Raw genomic sequence first — 20162 nt, 5'->3', positions numbered from 1 at the left:
GCCGAAAGTTCCGGCTGATTTGTTGTGAGAGAAAAACATCGTTCCGGTTAAAAAATAAGTTGAAAAAGACGGATTATAAAAGAAGCGAACAGAGCCACTGAGCTCCAGCTATGCAAACAGCGTGGAAGACTGTTGCACACTTGCATTGCATAGATCGTAGATCGACCCTAGCATATCAGGTGGTACCGTGGCATGGGCGCACGCGCATGGCACCCAACTGCCCAGCATAATTGTCAGGGACGCGAAAACGTGATGAATGAAAGAGACTCCGCAAATGCACTGTGTGCATCACCGATTAAAAGGATGGCTCGCCGCCGCGCCCAATGCTGTGGCCACGGAATTGTGAAATCGGACGCATGTGGTGCTAAGTCCAGGGACGATGCGATTTCTAGAGCACACGTTCATTTGTTCCAACTGCTCTCTTTGCGTGGACACAATCTTTTCTGACAATAATTTTGAGAAGATCGTGCTCCCTAACCTCTATCATGGACGAGTCAGATGATAGTTCAGTACGCCAGTTTGATTGCTACACAGGGTTCGCAGGTGTGAAGGAGAACTAACCAACACATTTACAACATGTAAGGGCCAAAAATACAATACTGCTAACAAACTATTCCCTTCCATTGTTTTGATACGACAACGTTTCTTGGCAATGGGAGAATGCGAATGCTTAGGCATCGTGGTGATTCCAGCCATCGACTAGCTACCTTAATAGTAAAGTTGTTCTGCTGAATTCCATGCTGAGAACTAGTATGAATTAACTGAAAATTCGTAAGCCGTTTACATCTTGTTAAGCCTAATGCTTACCCAAAGTAGCTCAGATACATCATTCTGTAGCGTATAGCCGATTTCTTCTGATTCTACACCAACATTACCAACCCTTGTATAGTAGGCAAAACTGGTGTTTACCTAGATTTTTTTTGTTTGTACAGGGTGATTACAAGGTTATTCAAATAGGCTCATGGTAAAAAAAAATGAGACTGATTCCCTAATCTACAACAGGCAGCCTAGATGTTACAGAGATACAGTATGGGTAAATCTCTACTATAATGTCAGTTGCCAAACCCAAATGGTGATTTAGTCCTGCTGCCACCTTCCCCATATTGTTCGTTCCATTTTCTCAATTCATTCATACTCGTTGCATCATAAGAAACAGACGAGCTAACCTGCGTTAGGAAATAGCCAGATGTTACGAAAAGTGAGATTAGGCAGAGAAGGGAAATCAGGATTACAATCAATACCTTAGCTTTTGCTTGGATAAAATCATCCAATTTAAGGGGTCTCAGATAACTGTTTTCGTTACTCACACGTCCCTAGAAAAGATAGGAATCATGTAAGGAAACTTAGTAGAAGTGCAGTCTTTATGGTAGAAAGGTCGACACAAGTGAACAGTTGAACGAGCATAAGCACCTTTTTTTCTTCTTCTAGCAGTTCATGAACTGGCCTATATGCTGCAGCTACACATAGGTTCTGCAGAAACAAACAGTGAATGGGTTGCACATAGACATGAAATAACAGTTTCATTCTTCTGAACAGGGAAACAAGAATACCACGATTGTTCTAGTTTGGTACCTTTAGGTCGCTCCCTGAATAGCCTTCTGTGGCATTTGCAAGCTCATCGAACTTGAAATCAGATTCTATCTTTTCTTTAGCAAGTAAAATCTTTAGAATCTTCATTCGGTTCTGTGCATCTGGAAGGTCAACATATATCCTGTGGACCATGGAACCAATGAACATCTTGCTAGATGACCATTGCTTAAATTTGTGTGGGAAGCAAGAACATGGAATCTTAGATGTTACCGTCTGGGTAAACGCCGTATCACAGCATCATCCAGATCAAATGGACGATTTGTCGCACCAAGAATAAGGATCTGTTGGCTCTCTTTGGACCTGAGACCATCCCAAGCTGCCATAAATTCATTGCGCATCCTTCTTGTTGCTTCATGCTCAAATGCACCTCCTCTTGCGCCAAGTAAGCTGTCAACCTATAACAACCAAACCGTATCATGCCAGGAGATCATAAAAAAACCACCGTACGTTGAATCATGCTCAAATTTCAGCCAAAGTAATGACAAGAAATGGTTAAGAGTACTCTTGTTTTTCTTCTTCCATTTTACTAGTAAACATACAAAAATTCATCTTTCATGTTGAGATTCAAAAAACACAAGTGTCACTGTCAGCACATGATGAACAGTGCCAGGTTGACTGCTTGTCTCTTTTGTTTCTTGACATCTAGGATGAATTTCAAACTGAATTGCTGCAACTATACTTAACTTTATGTGTACTAAATACATGTTTTTTTTAAAGATTTTTTGAAGCATTGCAACATGATATTTTAGCTAATGAGGGCACCAAATCTGCATTGATTAAACATACCTCGTCAACAAATATGATAACAGGAGCTAGTCGACTCGCAAAGGAGAAAAGGGCCTTTGTGAGCTTCTCTGCATCTCCAAACCACTGTTTAAAGAAAATATAATTTTAAGTCAGTGGTTGGTTGGAAAATGACTAGCATATATGCATGAGACTGCTGGTCAATGATCATCTTGTTCACAATCATTCAAGATCTTTGGTTGCTTGTACAAGGAATAAGAATATAGTTGATTGCTAATATATTTTGATGCAAGATTAACTACAGATGGTCTTTTGGCTGCTTGAGTTAGACATGTCACCCTTGTATCAAATTGAGAAAAATGGTGCTTTCGTGCTCACTTACAGCCATGACCACATGGAATTTGACTTTTAGAAAACCAAAATTTATGTTAGATCATTACTATCTAATAACTATCACCAGCCATCACTGATTGGCACAAAACACAAGAATTGTTAGCTAAGCCACTAATAGTCACTAGTCACAAATAAGGTGTGCATGTTTGAGAAAAACAAATAAGGCGTGTGACTAGGACATCCTAAAGCAATCTGGTGCAGCATGAACCAAAATTTCACAGTTGCCACATGTGGGAAACATTATCATAATTTGAATCCACTTATCCTGCGTTTATTTGAATATTATATATTAGTAAATCCTGCATCATCCCAAACAGGAACGTTCAAACCCTTAACCAGACAAGACCTAGAACAGAACTTTTCCCCAGTAACAAATAACAGATATTGTTACGATCCAACTTCACACAAAAGAAATTTCATGTATGTCATGAGCCAATATTGGTACCTTTCATCAAGCAAAGAACCTAACTGCCAAAGTCAATGGACAACCCCAAGAACATATGCCTACATAGAATAAAACTGCCAACTTGCCAAGATTGAATGGGGTTCTATTGAAACATCATTTAAGGTGTTCATAGTTTACCCAGGTGTGCAGCCCTCTAATTTTTTGCAGCAAGAATCTTCAGCAACATTTATCAAGCGTCTTGATTTTCTTATATAATTCATTTTACATATTACTAATGAACAAATAACTGAAAAAATCGATATAAAGAATTAAAGATACAGGTCAAATGAAATTACCTTTGATGTGAGTGTAGAACCAGTTATACTGATAAAATTTGCTCCAGCTTCTGTTGCAAGGGCTTTTGCCAAGAGTGTTTTTCCTGTTCCAGGAGGCCCAAAAAGCAAAACACCTTTACAGGGCTGACAAGGTGCACACAATCAAATCTTTGTTAGAAATTCAGTCAAGCACTTAGACCAATTCGAATATGCATAACTTCTGATAAGACGAATATCACAATGTTCGAACGATTAAAAAACTAGAACTCAACATTTAGAGAATGAAGCTAAAGCAACAAGCTGTCTAAGAAATAGTGATTTCACTTGCAGAATCTCCACATTTTTCTGTTTATCTGTAACAAGTGTATCTTTAATTGCACAATCTCATTTTGTAATATAAGAAAGAGTTTATCTAAGAACCACAGATCAATTTAATTGAAGAACCTCTGCTTTTGGTTATCTGCTTCACATAAAAGCTAAAACTTATTTTTGCATCCATATGAAATTTGCATGCCTCAATCACATTACACGTTGAAAAGCAACCATCATAAAACTAGACTTAAATACAATTAGGTGAATAAATGAGCAGTCATGTATGATAAATTGGTAACAATCAGAACCAAGCAGTAGCTTGGATGGTTAGTGCCACCAGTTAAGAGGATCGCCACCCATGCTCGAACCCGGGACTCAATTTGTGGGTGCCGGCACTGTAGGCGCTTTTTTCTGACACACAGACGGCACAGTGGCGTGCATGGCTTGCACAGTACCGTACAGTAGCGGGAGCAGGAAACGCGCAGGGGCACGTGGCTAGTGAGCGCGCAGGAAACGGACGCAGTAAATGGGCAGCAGGTGGAGACAGTAACACACAGGATGTGAACAGTAATATACCGCACTAAACGAACAGACGTGAACAGTGCGAACAGTGCCGAAGCGCTGAGGAGCCAGGGATTCCTGGGCGCTTAAAGAGAGTAGTTAAGTTATAGTTATAATTATAGTTATTTACACAGCAATATTTGTATCAATTTACAGAGTGCAAAATAGATGTTGCAAAAGTGTAGTGTAAATGGGAATAGGATCATTCCAAATGACGCGAGCAGCTTTGAATGTTGCATCTTTCTCTACTACAGCAACCACATACATGGAAAGAACTCAAGTAATATCTACAGCGAAAGAACTCAAGTGACATCTACAGCATAACCTTGAATTCAACCTGAAACATACTTCTGGAAGCTTGACTACAATGCTAAAGCAACAGCATCTTATAGCTATTTATTGCAGAAAATGTTTTTTTTTCCTGCAATAACTAATTCTACCACCTAGCATTTTGAGTTCATGCTAATATGAGGTGACTTATGTGTCTATCAATAATAAGGAGTCACTTAAATGCAATATTCAAGGCTCTGTGATATTTCTAGCAAAATATACATTGTGATTTTTTCATCATTGTTTCATACAGTTTTGTATCTCTATTGTTAATTTACTATTATATGTCTTACACTATCAAAACAATGCTAAAATATTTATGATATTTTTTAACACAAATTATGATGTCCGCTATCACCTCACAAAATTTGAAATTGAAACTCAACTTGTAAGTGGAGAAACAAAAAACAAATCTGTTAAGAGGTAAATTAGAACAACTGAAATAGTTGGAGAGAGTAAATCGAACCAAACATTAGTTTGAGGGTTATCTGGACGTAGCGCAAGCTTGGGGGGGGGGGGGGGGGTACTTTTGTCTTTTTCCCAAAAAAAAACAATATATCTAGCAGAAAGTATGAAGTAAAAAAAAATCTAGCAGAAAAGCAAGCCATACCCTTAATAAATTTCCATGCGAAAAAAGTTCAGGTCTCCTCATTGGAAGAGTAACAAGCTCATCCAATGTTCTCTTCACGTCCTCAAGTGCACCGATATCGTCAAATTTCACTCCAATTTCATTTGGAGGTACAACAGCAGAAATGAAATTGCGTTCATACTCATCTTTAGCCAAAACCTGAAGTTAGGAACCTTATGAGTTTGTGTAGGCATATAGAACAATGACATAACAGAAAAGGCAGAGGAAAATCTAACTTTATGAGATAGACAATCAGTTGAATACCTTCAGATTTTGAGATGATTTCTTAATTGTTATACCCTGTTCCTTCAGCCTCTCGATTGCTATATCCAGACTTCATATAAATAAAAAACATTAGTAGCAAGGGACTGGCTAAGGTAAAAACAAATAAAACAATATTCAATGTTTCCCTAAAAACTATATGATGTGAAGTAGATATACCTCTCACGGGGAATGATTAATCTGTCACCCTTGATAGAAGGAAGATCTGTTGATGACAGATAGTGGTTTCTAGCCCATCCAACGACCTTCTCCGCTTCTGCAATAAACAACAAACTCATTGAACTTACTGATTCACATCAGTGCCACCAACTAGCAACGGAAACCTGTGACTGTTATGCAAAAATGGAGGAACAAAAGGAAATATATTTCAAATTTAGCACTTCACCCCGCTTCACTATTTCAAAATGTGCACCTTTTGCAGCGTAGCATTAGGATAGTGAATATTTTTTTATACTTTTCCATCTGCAACCAACCAACTATAGGGTTTATACAATGGAGCAGACCACTTCACAATTAATTGTCAATAACTTTCAATGATTCATCATGTACCAGAAGTCCAGAATTTTTACACTATCTCTACATATAGAAACATCATGCTACCACTACAAAACCTTCACTGCAACAAGATTAATCTGGCACCAGGATTTTAGTACTGGTAACCACCCCCAAGCTGGCCACTGCCAATCTGCCACGGTGCCACCTAGGTGAAACCAGGATGTAGGTACATTTTTTTTTTTTGACAAAGGGATGTAGGTACAGTTGGTTGCAGTAGAGGGTTAGTTGCACTTCAAGTTAGTAATAGCAGTGGTTCACTCGAACAAGCATAAAAGCACTAAACCCGAAAAAGAAATTCAGGATATCATAAAAAGAGTTGGTGTCAAATTCCACTATACTTATAAAAAAAAATTATATTTCTGTTCCATTTTTCTTGCATTGAACCAGCACAAGACAAACCAGTTAAAAAAAATCAACTCATGTGATGTGCATGAAATTCCAGCAGAAGCATGGGCTAAAAATTTGAGTAGACATACTTTGTTTTGTTAAAACAATACCATCCGACTTCACATGCAAAATGTCCACACAAGAAAGATCATGCTCCTCAAGCACCTGCATTAACCAATCATCGCTTAGAACTCAGGAACCATGATAGTGAAGTGGCAATCTGAACGAAAATGGAGATGGATGGGAAGCACAAGATCTGCATCCAAACCTTGTGCAATTTAACAAGGTTATGCCGCGAAATCATAATTTTTCTATCCTCTTCAATCTGATTATTAAAAACTCGTAGTTGTTCATCTTCCTGTATGTAAAGTAAAAAAGAAAGAAAGAAAGTTAGGAGCTATCATCAAGCTACAGGGCACTTGTAATTGAAATGTGGACTAGGCACTGTAATTCATTGATTTAATAATAAGAGGCACCGTTATAGCTTCATCATGTGCTGGTACAGTGCATGTCAATAGTTTGTTTTGTGTAGTGCAGAAGATTGGTGAAAGATGCTAACCTCTGGAAGAGGAACAGTTAGACTATTGGTGAAGAGCTTTGATATGTCACCGGACCTTGAATATCTTTCTCCCTTCAGGCCCCCTACCAACTGCTTCAGTGGTGATGGCTGCATAGAAACATTTCAAATGAGTCGTATTGATTGTGAAATACTATAACTGAGAAGACAAACTTAAAACTTTTCATAGGCAATGACAAAAGAAGTCAAAGCTAATATTATAGGTTTCACAATTTGTGCAAATAACATTTTGTAAAGAGCTAAGCACTTCTTCAAGTAGCACAATTTCAATTCGTGCTAAAACAGTAGGTTTACATATGTCCTAGTAATGATAATGACCCACATTCTCTACCCACTCTAAGTCAAGGAATGAAAAACATATGTAATCAGTCATCATTCGCAAACAAGGTACTGATAACTGAGAATGGACCTGAACGAGCTTGCTAGACAGTCATGCTTCACAATGTAAACCAACTAGTGCTGTTTTATGAATGTTTAGAGCAACTCCAAGAGACTCTCTATATCCTTCCTAATTGCTAGGAATAGAGATTTTGGTGAAAAAGTACCATTCAATAGCTTCTTTAAGTGGTTATCCAGAAATAGCCATCTTCTATCCGGATTTCTCTCTAGCCAAAGATAGAAAACGAGAATGGCTCTCTAGAGTGCAAACAAGATAAAGGAAAACTGTTGGAGAGTGGAAAGATATAAAAAGCGATTTTTATGCAAATGACTCTCCAAATGATGATTTAAAGAGTGAGCTTTAGAAAGACTCTTGGAGATGCTCTAAGGCAAAATAGGAACAGCAATATAATGGTGCAAAACTCATCCATTAGTTACCAAAAGAATGGAAATAATCAACCAAGACCCTTGATACAATAACAATAAAACCTATCTCAAGCATGTTTTAACATAAAAACAGTCAATAAAGGCTTTTGATACAAGTACTGAAGAAATAAATCATGATTATAATAGAAAATAAACAGACAATAAACATATATTCATTTGAACAACATAGGATAATTACCAGTGAAGACAGGCGAGAGAGATTGTGGAACATCAGTGCAGGCTGTACATGTCCATAACATGCATAAGACCTAACAAATTGCTTATGTAAGTTGAATTTGAATTTTAGCAAGAATTATTAGATCTTACATGTTCCTTATCCTTGGGTGCTGCTGCCAGTATGTTCTGCCCACATATCAATACTACTGGTCCGGTAAGTCGGTCAAACATTTTCTCAACCCTTTGCACAAACTCTCTGCGATCTGATTTTGAAACTGCTCTAGATAACCATTGAGAACTGTCTGGAAAGTAGACAATTATTGGCTGTAGAGATGGCAGAACCTATACAGAAAAAGGTTCATTAAGCAAGTCCATATAGAGATTAACTTCTTCAATGAGACCAACAACACTGGCAATATTTGAGGATTAAAACCAGCAGTAAGGAATGATTGCAGTATGCATATGTAAAGCACCATATTTTCAAAACTTATGTAAAAATGCGTGTCAAGATATATTTTGAGAAATCACCTCACAAAGTGCTTCAAGTGCGATATGCCAATCGTCTGATTCGGTATCATGATCATGTGCAATATCCTGAGCTAAGGCACAAAGAAATCAGATGGAATCAAAGTGATGGAATTGTCAAATTAAATCAAACAGCTGTTAGGGCTAGAGAGTAGAGACATACAATCAACCCAGTAAACAGTTGCTGTTCCATTTTCCTCCTTGCTAGTTACATCTTCATGGGCATCGTGTGATTTCTCTATAGAAGGATCAAATATGACAGCAACCTGATCCCCATTGACCTCATATACCTCCCCACGCTGTCCATTTGATAGACCCCTGTGATTATTAGAGTTAGAAATGTTCCTCTTCATAATCTATAAGAACAATTTTCTAGACACAATTACAAGAGCAAATTTTTACATATCTTGTAAGTTTCTGCATGCATGGTAGAAATATCAATAGCAAAGAACTTTCCTCATAAAAAGGACAGCGATAGACAGAGAATCAATTGTCTAAGGAGCCGCAAATCAGGTATTTGCCAATTGCCAATACATTTCACTGGAACAAATTTTCAAAATCCCAAAATACTCAAATAAAGAATACAAAGTTGTCTGAATTGCTCCTATTAGAGAAACTACATCCTAAACTATCATACTTTTCAAATTGGAAGATAAGCTCATGAGATATTCAGAGTGTTTCAAATAATAACTGGTGACCATTAATGATTTGCCATGTTTCACATGCTACTAACAATGCATGTTTCAGCTTATAAACATCACCCAATTCTATATATGTAACATTGACAATTATATTGATAAAGGGAAGATCACAATTAAATTTTAATATTGACATGGGGAAAATAATATACAGAACTACAAAGGGGAGGCCAGAACTGGCATAGCACAGAATCGGGTGTACTACAAAATCATTTTGTCCTGTTCCATGATATATACCCACCTTCCACTAATAAAAGTATAGGCACTCCTTGAGCCATCTTGAGTAGGTATTTTCCCCAAAATGATCCTGTGTAAGGTATATATGGTACATATCAATGTTAACATCAAGAAATTGAACTTTTAACATGGGGCCCATTATTGTGATATAAAGCACTTGTGAAACCAGAACAAAAAAAATATTTTCTATTTTTCACCACATCATTATGCATCTATGCGAGCACATGCATGCATGCTCACTTGCTTATTCCAAAGCCAAATGATCCACACCTATAAGACCAAACCCAAACAAACCAATGTTGTTTGATATTTGAGTAAACATAACAAAGATAAGTCATGGTACCAAGCTAAGAACCACAAAAGTTAACTCGGATCAGCATCTATACTGTATCAAACTCATCAGTTGGTTTGTCCTTCGCATCCACACACATTAGCCTACAAAGGTCAATCTTATCCATCTATTTGACCTCATCCAATGGTTCATCTTGATTTTGTGCTTCACCTTCCTTTATAACAATAAATAACATTAATGCTGCTAATAATGCTCCTAATCACCCTTCACCACACCCAACTGATAACCATAATATCAACTAATGTGCATTGCATGCAGAAAAAAAAAGGGTAAGAAAGTCAATATCCAACAATTACCTCTGATCTGCTTCAACAACTGCAGAGGCCCCAACATACTTGACCCTATCTCCTGAAAAGGTACATAACAAAATTAGAAGAAAAAAAACAGATTTAAACTCCAACGTTGAAAGACCCAATTTGTATGTATGATTTAAAGAATTTTTAGATGAAGCAGATTTAACTTCTGAGTTGGTGTAGCTACATACAAGGTATCAATAAAGAGGGGCTAAGCCTCAATTATGCTCAGGCAGTCATGGACTCATGGGTTAAGTTCAAACAATAAAAGCTTATTTTTCAACGCAATGTAGTCGATAGTTCACATAGTAAAGTCTGAAGGGAAAAATAATGGGAAATTACCCCTTTTGAAAGGCCTTTTCTCTTCTTCTGATGACTCAGGAGTTTCAGAAGATTCTGACGCTGTGCTTTCTTCAGCACCAACAATTCTCTAAAATAACAAGGCGGGAAAGGATAATTATAAGCCACAAATTTGTGAATGAAGAAAAAATCATTAAAGAGGGCAGATAATATGAATTGTTGGTTCTCCTTGCCTTTCCTCTAGTAAGGGAAGAACACTAAAGAAGAGAAGTTATTTCAAACGATGTTTCTATCAACTGTATTTTCTTTTCATTTAAAACCCACTTAACATAAGATTGTCTAAACTTTGGATCCCCCTTCGTTTTAGAGAGACACAAAAGTGGCACAATATCATTTTTTCTGTAAATGAAACAGGTGAACTTTTCAGAAGCACAGTCAAATATGTGTCTTTTCTGTGAAAAGCATCGGAAGACACTTCTGATGCAACTAGACAGGGAGATAAGATAAATCACCTTGGCAAATTCCTCAATAGTACAAGGGACCAACTTTTTTAGGTCATCCACGGACTTTTTCAGGTCTTCCACAGATTTGAGAGCATCCTCATCGTCACTTTCACCAGATTTTCCATTGTTGCTTGTCCAATCTTCATCACCATCGTCTTCCATTTCAGATTCTGAGCCTTCATCCTCTGACTCAGCATGCTCATCCTCCTCCTCCTCACTTTCTGAGTAATCCTCCCCATAATCCTACGGATAAGGTGAAATGTGAGGTTTGTGAAGTTGCATCATGTTTTTATACTTTGTGAAAATGCAGTATCTTACATATGGTGCAAGGACGCTGCTGTCCAGAACCAATAGCGGCACTTGCAACTCATGTGCAAGAGCTCTAACAAATCTCTCCCTGTAAAGCTCAGTTCCTGCATTAAACAAATTTCACAATCCAAGCATTTGTAGCAACACTAGTATCTTCATCCTAGCTGCTTTATACCTGGAGAACTTTGGAGCAATATCCGCCCTCCTGAGGATTCCAAACGTGAGCCATACTCTGACGTGACACCCTTGTGCCGCAGGTGGGACGCCACACACTCACTCAGCAGCTGCCTCGCATTCTCACTTGTGCATTCAAAAGGGAACAAATACACACTCTCTAGTCGTCAGCACACTAATGTTAGCTTGGTTAAAACAAAACGTCGAACAGATGATGAGGCGTCTCACTTGACATAGTAGGGGAAATTCTGCCACGAGAGCGAACCCTTCTCCCACGGCACGACGCGGCGCAGGAACTCGCTGCGGAACCTCTCCCGCCTGGTGAGGAACGTCGACTCCCGCCGCTTACAGCCGGTGAGAAACCTCTCGCCGCTCAGCCACTCCTGCTGGTCCTTCTCCCCGAGACGCGCGTGCTCCTGCTCGAAGCACCTGCCGCTGCTCCCCGCCGCCGCCGAGGACGCAGCGGCGCCCCTCGCCTCAGCGCTCCCGACGCCGCCCTTGGAGCCGTAAAACCGGCACAGCCGTCGGGCAGGGCCGGGCGGCCGCGGCGCGCCGAGCGCGCTGAACCTCCTGACGAAGGAACCTCCACTGACGCCAGTTGCGGAGATGCTGAGGGAGCTTGAATTGCTCCACATCGGAGGGCGCAGGAGGAGGCAGCGCAGCCGCATCGCGTGGTACATCTCGGGCGGCTCTAGGACCAAATGGTGAGGAATCGTCAGCCTAGATCGTTTGCTTGAGCATGTGAAGCGAAGCTAGGAGCGACTGGTGGTGTGGGAGCCTGGGAGGATTGGAACGAAACCGGACCAGGATGGCCGATGGTGGGTGGCGCGGCGGAGACGGTGGCGCCCGGCTGCGGGGCGACGGAGAGGAGGGAGACGGAGACGCCACGCCACGGCACCCGCTCCACGCCTCCACTCCAGGTTTCGGCTAATCCGCATCTCACGCCGTGCCGCTCGGCCCGCTCCTGCGCTGGGTTGGGGCGTTGGGCCCCAGTTGGACACCAACACCGACAAGCGACAAGCCATGGATCCAAGTCCTTTGTGAGAACCTAGTGGGCTGTCGGCCTTGATAGAATCTACAGTCATTATAACGGGCCGCTTTGTTGGCATCACCAGTGGACGTATGAGGGCCCTAACCAGAAAATTTGTTTACGGGCCCCAGCCCATAGTTGTCGCTTCGTTTCCTAGCCCGTGACTTGGATCCTGGATTTGCATAGCGGCCCACGTCCATTTCAAACGTCTGGATGGTCAGGCCCAGGTATCTCTTTAGTCTTTATTATATTATGATGATGACTTGACTTATGAGAACAATCTCCGGGAGAAAAACAGATCTGGCTCCATATGAGGAACTGCGGGTTGCGATATCACGAGGTCACGAGCAGGAAGATCTAGCTAGAGCATCGGAATCGATACCAAGAGTGCAGTCCTAACTCACGAACCATCGAGTTTGGCCGATAAAGGCCAGAGAGAAATGAGCTGTCTTGGTGAGTGGTCGCCCACAGGGTCGAGTGGGAGTGGTACTCTCACAGAACATTAGGCATCATCTTTTTGCAGTATCATTTCCCTTTCTAGATTCAGCAACAGCAGGCTACTACAGCTCACCAAAAAGCGGTGTACTCGTCTTCGCAGTTACTCTTAGGTGGGCTGAGATGACAGATGAGTCTTCAGTTCAGTGTGGTGGCTCGGAATTGTTGAACGGTATGCAAACCCGATAACCCATGCTATCAGAAAGGTTTTGTTTGAGTAGTGCTGCTTCATGGAGACTGCTACACATGTCAGCACTTTGCGAGCTACGACCGATCACTTTCACCGATCCTGTTTTACGAATATTTTCGCCGTGACCGATAGTACCATTTAACCCGCCGTACCGTGGTCCTCCACGCGCGTGAAGAAGAAGAACAATCCCGATCTCCCATCCCAATCAATCACAGACAGAGACAATTCGATGGATCACGCATACCTGTCTGTCATGCAACCGAACCAATCCTGCAAATCCCAGATCCAACCTGTTCCGAATTAGGGAGCCAAAAAAAAAGCCCTCCTCGCCATCAGAAACAGACCGTCATCAGCACAAAAATTAAGCAAAAACCCCAAAGAAGTGCGGTGCACTACTAACCGGGAACCATCAGAATTCAGAACCCGACGACAAACCACCGACTAGTGCTGATTGCTGAAGCCGGCTGGGCAGGTGAGTTGACATGCCATGCCACCCACGCCGCCACTCATGGCTGGAAGTGGAAGCAGCCGACGGGCACGGGCACTCGCCTTTGTTAAAACTGTTGAATTGCTAGGACCATAGATTTAGTCGGAGTGCTTGATGAAACAAAGATCTAGAACATATTCTAGTGCAACGATAGAGAGACAGAGAGAGGTGGATGAGGTCTGACGAACCTGACACCGCGGAAGGGATAGATCCAGAGGTCTCCATCGAATTCGTTGGTGAAGTCTGCTTACGGGCAACGACGGTCGGCGAAGACGTGTCGGAGATGCGGTGCCGACGGTGAAGATCGATGACGGCGCAGTGCTGTGATGGAGGTATTTCCCGTCACTGGCTGCGCCCCTCACTTAGATTGGGTTTAGGGTTTGTCAGTGGGGAGCTCGGCTCAGGCGAACCTCGTGATAAGAGCCGCCGGCCACCACCTCTTTTTATAGCGTAGGGTGACAGGGGCCCTCCAGCCATGGTGGGCTGGGCGCCCCCGATCAGGGCGCGAATCAAAGGCCCAACTGGGTCGTTGGGTCCAGTTAGGTTAGAGATCAATCTAACAATCTCCCACTTGATCTCTTTCCATCTTTCACTTTCATATCATTTACTTTTGTTCATTCCATTACAGATTAGCGCATAGAGCATGTCTCATCGTCACAGTCCATTACCGATAGATTTAACAGCTACAACACACTACTCTGTTCTGAAATAGATACTTATCTTTGGGCCTTCTTTTATCCAGGAATTATAGGTTTTCCCTTAAACACATGCCGGCTACATGTTCTCTGAACACGTTGGGTGGTAAGCCTTTTGTAAACGGATCCGCGAGCATCTTTACTGTACTTGTCGGGGACCTAATACCGGTGTACCCCGGTGAGGTGGAACTGATAAACCATCACTCCTGATCAGACGAGAACGTTGCTGCGTCTCTTGTCTGAAACGACGGGAGACTGGTTCCGCCTCGCCCGACCCTCGAGGGTCAGACTCCGCCTCGCCCGGCCCCCGAGGGTTCGACTCCGCCTCGCCCGACCCCCGAGGGCTAGACTCCGCCTCGCCCGACCCCCGAGGGTCAGACTCTGCCTCGTCCGGCCCCCAAGGGTCAGACTCCGCCTCGTCCAGCCCCCGAGGGCTAGACTCCGCCTCGCTCGACCCCCGAGGGCTAGGCTCCGCCTCGATCGACGGCCGAGGGCAGACTCCGCCTCGTCCTACAAGTACACCCTGCTCCATCATCAGGATGAGCGTGAGGTACGACATGACACTCGAGTCAAACGCAGCGCTAAGGACCATGCCCTGCGCCGCGGGAGGAAAAGTACCGCCAGGGTACGACGGGATGGGCGCTTTAGACCATTCCGGCATTGCAGAGTTCGAACAGTATTGTAGGCGCCGCCTTCAGCCCTCCACTACGGTCTAGGAAGAGACTCGTGCCCTCTACGATGATGGATGTACTGTCACCACGCTGTGGTCCCAAAGGAGCGGCGCCCGCTCCACAACCCCTTGGGCCCACCAGATCAGAGCACTCGCTTTGGCCTCTGGACGCCCTCTCCGGTCGGAAGGCCTGTCCAAAGCGCTACTTCTAACTCCGACCCCTGTGTCCCTTCAACCGGGGCTCATAGGAACTAGAAGGCGTGCGGAGAAAGGCCGGGCAAGGCTCATAAGTCAAAACCACTGTACCAGAGACCATACCCTGCAGATCAGTACTCTGCAGCCATCAACAGTGTTGTAGGCGCCTACCATTATCTGGTACCCGCTGGTATAGGCAACAGGGCTGGGTAGACGTGGGCAACAAGGCTCGGCAGCATACACGCCCTTCCTCTCTCACTTGTAAAGCCGCCCCCTTCATCTATAAAAGGGGGTGCGCTTCCTCCAACAAAAGGGGGACCGACTCTTGACAGAGAAGTGGAACACACACACAACACGACAAACACACTGAGCAGCGACCAAGCTCTCGGCAACCTTTTCGATCATTCCATCAGAGACTTGGAACTTATCCCTCTCTCGACTGTTTTGTACCCCCTACTACGAACCATTTTTGGTACTAATAACACGAGCAGCAGCAGCAAACTGGACGTAGGGACATTCTGCCCGAACCAGTATAATCCTCGTGTCCTTTAATGCACCATCCAGGCCTAATGTGCATCAATTATAAATTTACTTGCCGGTGTTTGTTCAAAACATCGACAGTTGGTGCGCTAGGTAGGGGCCTTTGCGTGTTCCAAATTAGGCCTTGGATGGCTAACCACGCAATCAGCTGGGTCCCAGGTGCACACGTACGTTTTGATGACCTAGACTTCATTATCACACTAGGAGGAGAGTTGGCGCTGGCCCACGCGGCCGTCCAGTCTCCCCCATCCGCCAACCTCAGCTACCGAAGGCTTGAGGGCCGGCCGGGTGTCTTCCTTAGACCCCAGCTATCCAGAGAGGCCTCGCGCTGCATCACCCTCTCTCCAGAATGCTCCACATGGTGCGCCTCGACGGCGTTTCCATTTGGTCTCTGCAACACCACGGCAACCATAAGCCACCTTGTGGCCCAGCGCGTGATCCCGTTTCCTACGAACAGCGAGTTCGTGGGGATGATCGAAAGCGTTATTGAATTCCTCCATGGCCTCCTAGCGGAGGGCCCAGGATCTTCAACCGGTTGAACAAGTTCAGCGCACGCTAGCTCGTTAAGCTCCCAGCGGTGCTCTGGAGCCTAAGGATAACTCCCAGCCAAGCCACTGGCTACACACCTTTCTTCATGGTCTACAGTTCCGAGGCCGTTCTCCCGGCGGACCTTGACTATGGAGCACCAAGAATCAGAGCCTACGACGAACAGGGGGCCAAAGCATCCCACCAAGATGCCATAGACCAGCTAGACGAAGCTCGTGACATCGCCCTCCTCCGTTCGGCCAAGTACCAGTAGGCGTTGCAATGGTACCACAGCCGACGGGTGCAGGACCGAGCCTTCAACGTCGGGGACCTTGTCCTCTGCCTCGTGCAGAGCAACAAGGACTGCCATAAGCTCTCCCCACCCTAGGAGGGGCCGTACATCATTGCAGAAGTACTCCACCTAGGTGCCTACAAGTTGAAAACCATCAACAGCGAGGTCTTCACCAACGCCTGGAACATCGAGCAGCTACATCATTTTTACCCTTAAATAAGCACATACTTCTTATCAGTTCTTGTCTTTACAAATCCCTGATCTTTAGTGACATCCAACCCCTGCAAACCAGGGGTCGGACCTCACTCGGGGGATGATACAAATGATACAAGTATGTTTATCTTGCAAACACTTCCTGTGTTAACCTTGCAAACATTCTCTAAGTTTTCCACTCTTCCCGTAACAAGTCTTAAGGGCTAGGATTTTGGGAGCAAATTCTGAGTATAACTGGTAGGACTGCGGGAATCCCACGCCCCAGCGGCTACGACTTCTTTGCTCACCAGCGTAATCAGAATTAGTTCACCCGCACTTCTAGTGTTTTGCAACTTGAGCCATGGGAAGGGTCGGAGGGCACCAAAACCTCTCCTACAAAAAGAGGAAGTTGAAAAGGCTGTTTGCTGTAACAAAAGATGAAATTTTGTTCATTTTCGCACAAATTCACCACTTACAAAGTGATTTATTTACAAAAATGACTGTTCACTCGGGGGCTCCCCCACAAACTTATTCAACTACAGCCTCTACATAGCTTTGCTACAAGTACTACTATGGCCGCCGCGCCACGCTCTCCATCGGCAATGTCTAAGCACATACACAGCCTAGTTCGTCTACTGTGGGCACCGCACACTGCTCCCCATTGGTGGCGTCCTACCGCTTTGCGGGATCCTCGAAGGCGCCGTCATTTGCAACGACGAGCACTGCGCCGGCGACTGCGGTGTCCCTTCGCCGGGGCGCCCAGGGACTACGCCATCGTCATCAGCCGCAACCCCAACAACGGCGCCTTCGCCGGGATGCCTAGGGACTATGCCATCGTCATCGGCCGCAACCCTGACAACGGCGTCGGGGTAGGAAGCGCCTCCCATAGAAGGAAGGCCGCAACGAATGACGGCAAAGTCGACGACGCTCGGCACCCTCCAGTGCCCTTCCTCCTTTGGCAGCGGCGACCCCTCCTCAGCACAGGTGACCCGCACCATCTCATCAACGTTGGATGACCTCCAGCTTGACATCACGCTCTAGATTCACGAGCAGATCTGTGAGTTTTTCTCTCCCTGGTATTACCCTCTCTTACTTAGGAACCGATGCATTTGGTGGAAAGGAAGGAGAAGAGGTGGTGGCTCAGAGGCTGGCGAGGAGGTGGGACGAGAACTCTCCCCCCTATTTAAAGAAGGGGCTCAGCAGCTAAGGAAAGGCGAAAGGTTCGGACGAAAAACTCTTTGCCTTCCCCTATTTAATGCAAATGCAAAATCAATGCTGACAGAAATCTGAGGGGACGCGACGGAGCCGGAGGGACACGCTCTGGTCGACAAGACGTCGCCCGGTCAGGCGGAACATCATCTGGGCATGGCCCGCGCACTAATGCGCCCCGGGCATAAGAACCGGGGCATGCTCGTATGCAGGCAACTCTCCGCTTCCCTAGGCAGGACCGTGGAACGACCCAACAACGGAACCCCCCTCCAGGGGGAGCCCAACAGGCCACCTGGGTTAGGCAAAACAACGAACGAACGACCATTGAAAGATAAGCACCTCTGTTTGCTTACTTTGAGTGTTAATTTCTTTACCGAGCCTCTGACCCCAGTAACAGCAGAGGCACGGACATTGCTCGGGGGCTTCCGAGGGTGTCTATCCGTTTAGACACCCCCTTCGCCTGACCCCTCCTTACGTTTAAAAATCGAAAGCATGGCATGTGGGTATAAAACTTTGAATATAGCTGGATGAACTGCTAGACCTTACGCCTCGATGGCTATGGTGTTTTATGTTCACCAGCATAAATCGAACTCATAGTTCCCCACACCGCAAGCCTTGGGCTCCCACCTTCCCGAAAAGGGTTTGGAGGGGTCCACCTGCAGAACCTCCTTTGAGGAGAGGATGCCAGGTCGACTAAATCACAAATTACCGCCAAGGAACAAGAACAAAAAATAGCGGCTCTTATGCAGGTTATGCCAACCCCGTCGCAAACATCGGGTCCAAACCCCGCGTGGACACATCTGGTTAGAGCTTCCCATCGCTCGTGTCACCAAGGTAACATAACCAAACCCCACTTTCGTTTCAATTAAGTAATACATTGAAACCATACATCCAATCATGGCATATGCAAATCTCTGCATCTCAACGCTTCGTGTCGCGTCACGAGGCAGCAGCCACCTCATTCAATATGAGCGGCGACCGACCGAGGTTCGAAGGCCAGCCCACGAAGGGCTCAAGGTCGCCTTGCGTCGAACAGAGCTAGGGGAGAAAAATAGAGACAAGCCCCAGCGGCCTTGCCCGACCCAGCTCAGAGGTGGACAGGGACGTCTCGACCTTTCTCGTTCGATTCTAACCCTGAGCCGAACCCATAGAATCTCCATCGAGGAGAGGCCAACGGGCCACCTAAGCCTATCGAACGGCTCGGGCATCTATCGGGAGGCGGGTTAAGAAGTAGTGAAATGCCACATGAGGGCTCTACCGACCCCATCAGCAAATGATGGACCTGGATTTCACACGAATATACCCAATAGCGAGCTCATTGAGCGCGACACTCGAGCCATCGAGGCAAGTGTCATCGACTCAGCCCCTCTGATTGTGGAAATCGAGGATGGGGTAACACGCGAAAACACGGCCGACCCCCATCAGACCCTAAAGGGCTCAGGGGCTCAAGCCAGATCGAGAGACCGAGGTTCGAAGGCTGACCCACGAAGGGTCCGGAGCCGCCCCGCGTTGAACAACGGCCAGGGGAGAAAACACAGATGAGCCTCAACGGCCTCTACCCAACCCACATTGAGTCAGGTAGGATCATCTCAACTTCTAGGTCAATTCAGCCCCTAGCCGAGCCCACAGAAACCCCATTGAGGGGGAATCTATTGGAAGGCGGAGCAAGGAGCAATGGAATACCACCCAAAGGCTTTGCCAACTCTATCACAAAGCATTGGGATCAGATTCTGCCCGTTAACAAGCCCATGAAACACGTCACTCGAGCAATCCAGGCAAGAAACGTCACTTCCCTCGCTCCGGTCTCTAGTAACATCCGACCCCAGCAACCACAAGGGGTCCGATCTCACTCGGGGGCTGATAAAGGTATATGTACCTCCTTTCCTTTTTTTGAAAAAGTGTTTACATCAGACCTCTTCCTCGCACCAAGACTAGCTACAAAGTTTGGGGGAACAGATTGGTAAGACTACAAAAGGCCCACACCTAGACGGCTATGGTAATTTTGCTCAACTAGCATAATCAAAATTTCCCCTAAACACCATAGGCCCTATGGTCTAAACAAACGAAAGGGTCAGATCACGTAAACCTTTTCTCATTGCAAAAAGGGAAGAAGGTAAGACCAAACAAACAAAACCAAATTGCGAAACAAAAGCCATGAATCTGTTTTTGGACACAAAAATACTGACACTTG

General features: G+C 44.8%; 1 protein-coding gene across 2 annotated transcripts; it reads right to left on the bottom strand.

Moving 5' to 3' along the window:
* Positions 1–546: 546 nt before the first annotated feature.
* Positions 547–12391, bottom strand: LOC136467749 (uncharacterized). 2 transcript variants are annotated; one of them, XM_066466528.1, is made up of 24 exons: positions 11680–12391; positions 11453–11577; positions 11287–11381; positions 10978–11211; positions 10508–10595; positions 10169–10220; positions 9525–9590; positions 8749–8903; positions 8589–8659; positions 8211–8402; positions 8083–8124; positions 7062–7169; positions 6771–6860; positions 6592–6667; positions 5720–5816; positions 5543–5612; positions 5261–5437; positions 3469–3591; positions 2377–2460; positions 1801–1985; positions 1573–1711; positions 1411–1470; positions 1242–1313; positions 547–1166 (listed from the first exon to the last, which is right to left on the bottom strand). In XM_066466528.1, exons 1-24 carry the CDS (start codon positions 12129–12131, stop codon positions 1053–1055), a joined length of 2967 nt encoding a protein of 988 aa, XP_066322625.1. In that variant the 5' UTR covers positions 12132–12391; the 3' UTR covers positions 547–1052. The 2 variants fall into 2 exon arrangements, with proteins under 2 accessions (XP_066322625.1, XP_066322626.1); XM_066466529.1 differs by lacking the exon at positions 8083–8124.
* Between the last annotated feature and the right edge of the window lie 7771 nt (positions 12392–20162).

Source organism: Miscanthus floridulus, chromosome 7 (assembly GCF_019320115.1).
Source record: "Miscanthus floridulus cultivar M001 chromosome 7, ASM1932011v1, whole genome shotgun sequence".
NCBI classification, from domain to species: domain Eukaryota; kingdom Viridiplantae; phylum Streptophyta; class Magnoliopsida; order Poales; family Poaceae; genus Miscanthus; species Miscanthus floridulus.
Note: the sequence above shows the minus strand (reverse complement) of the source record. Positions and strands in the feature narration are given on the sequence as shown.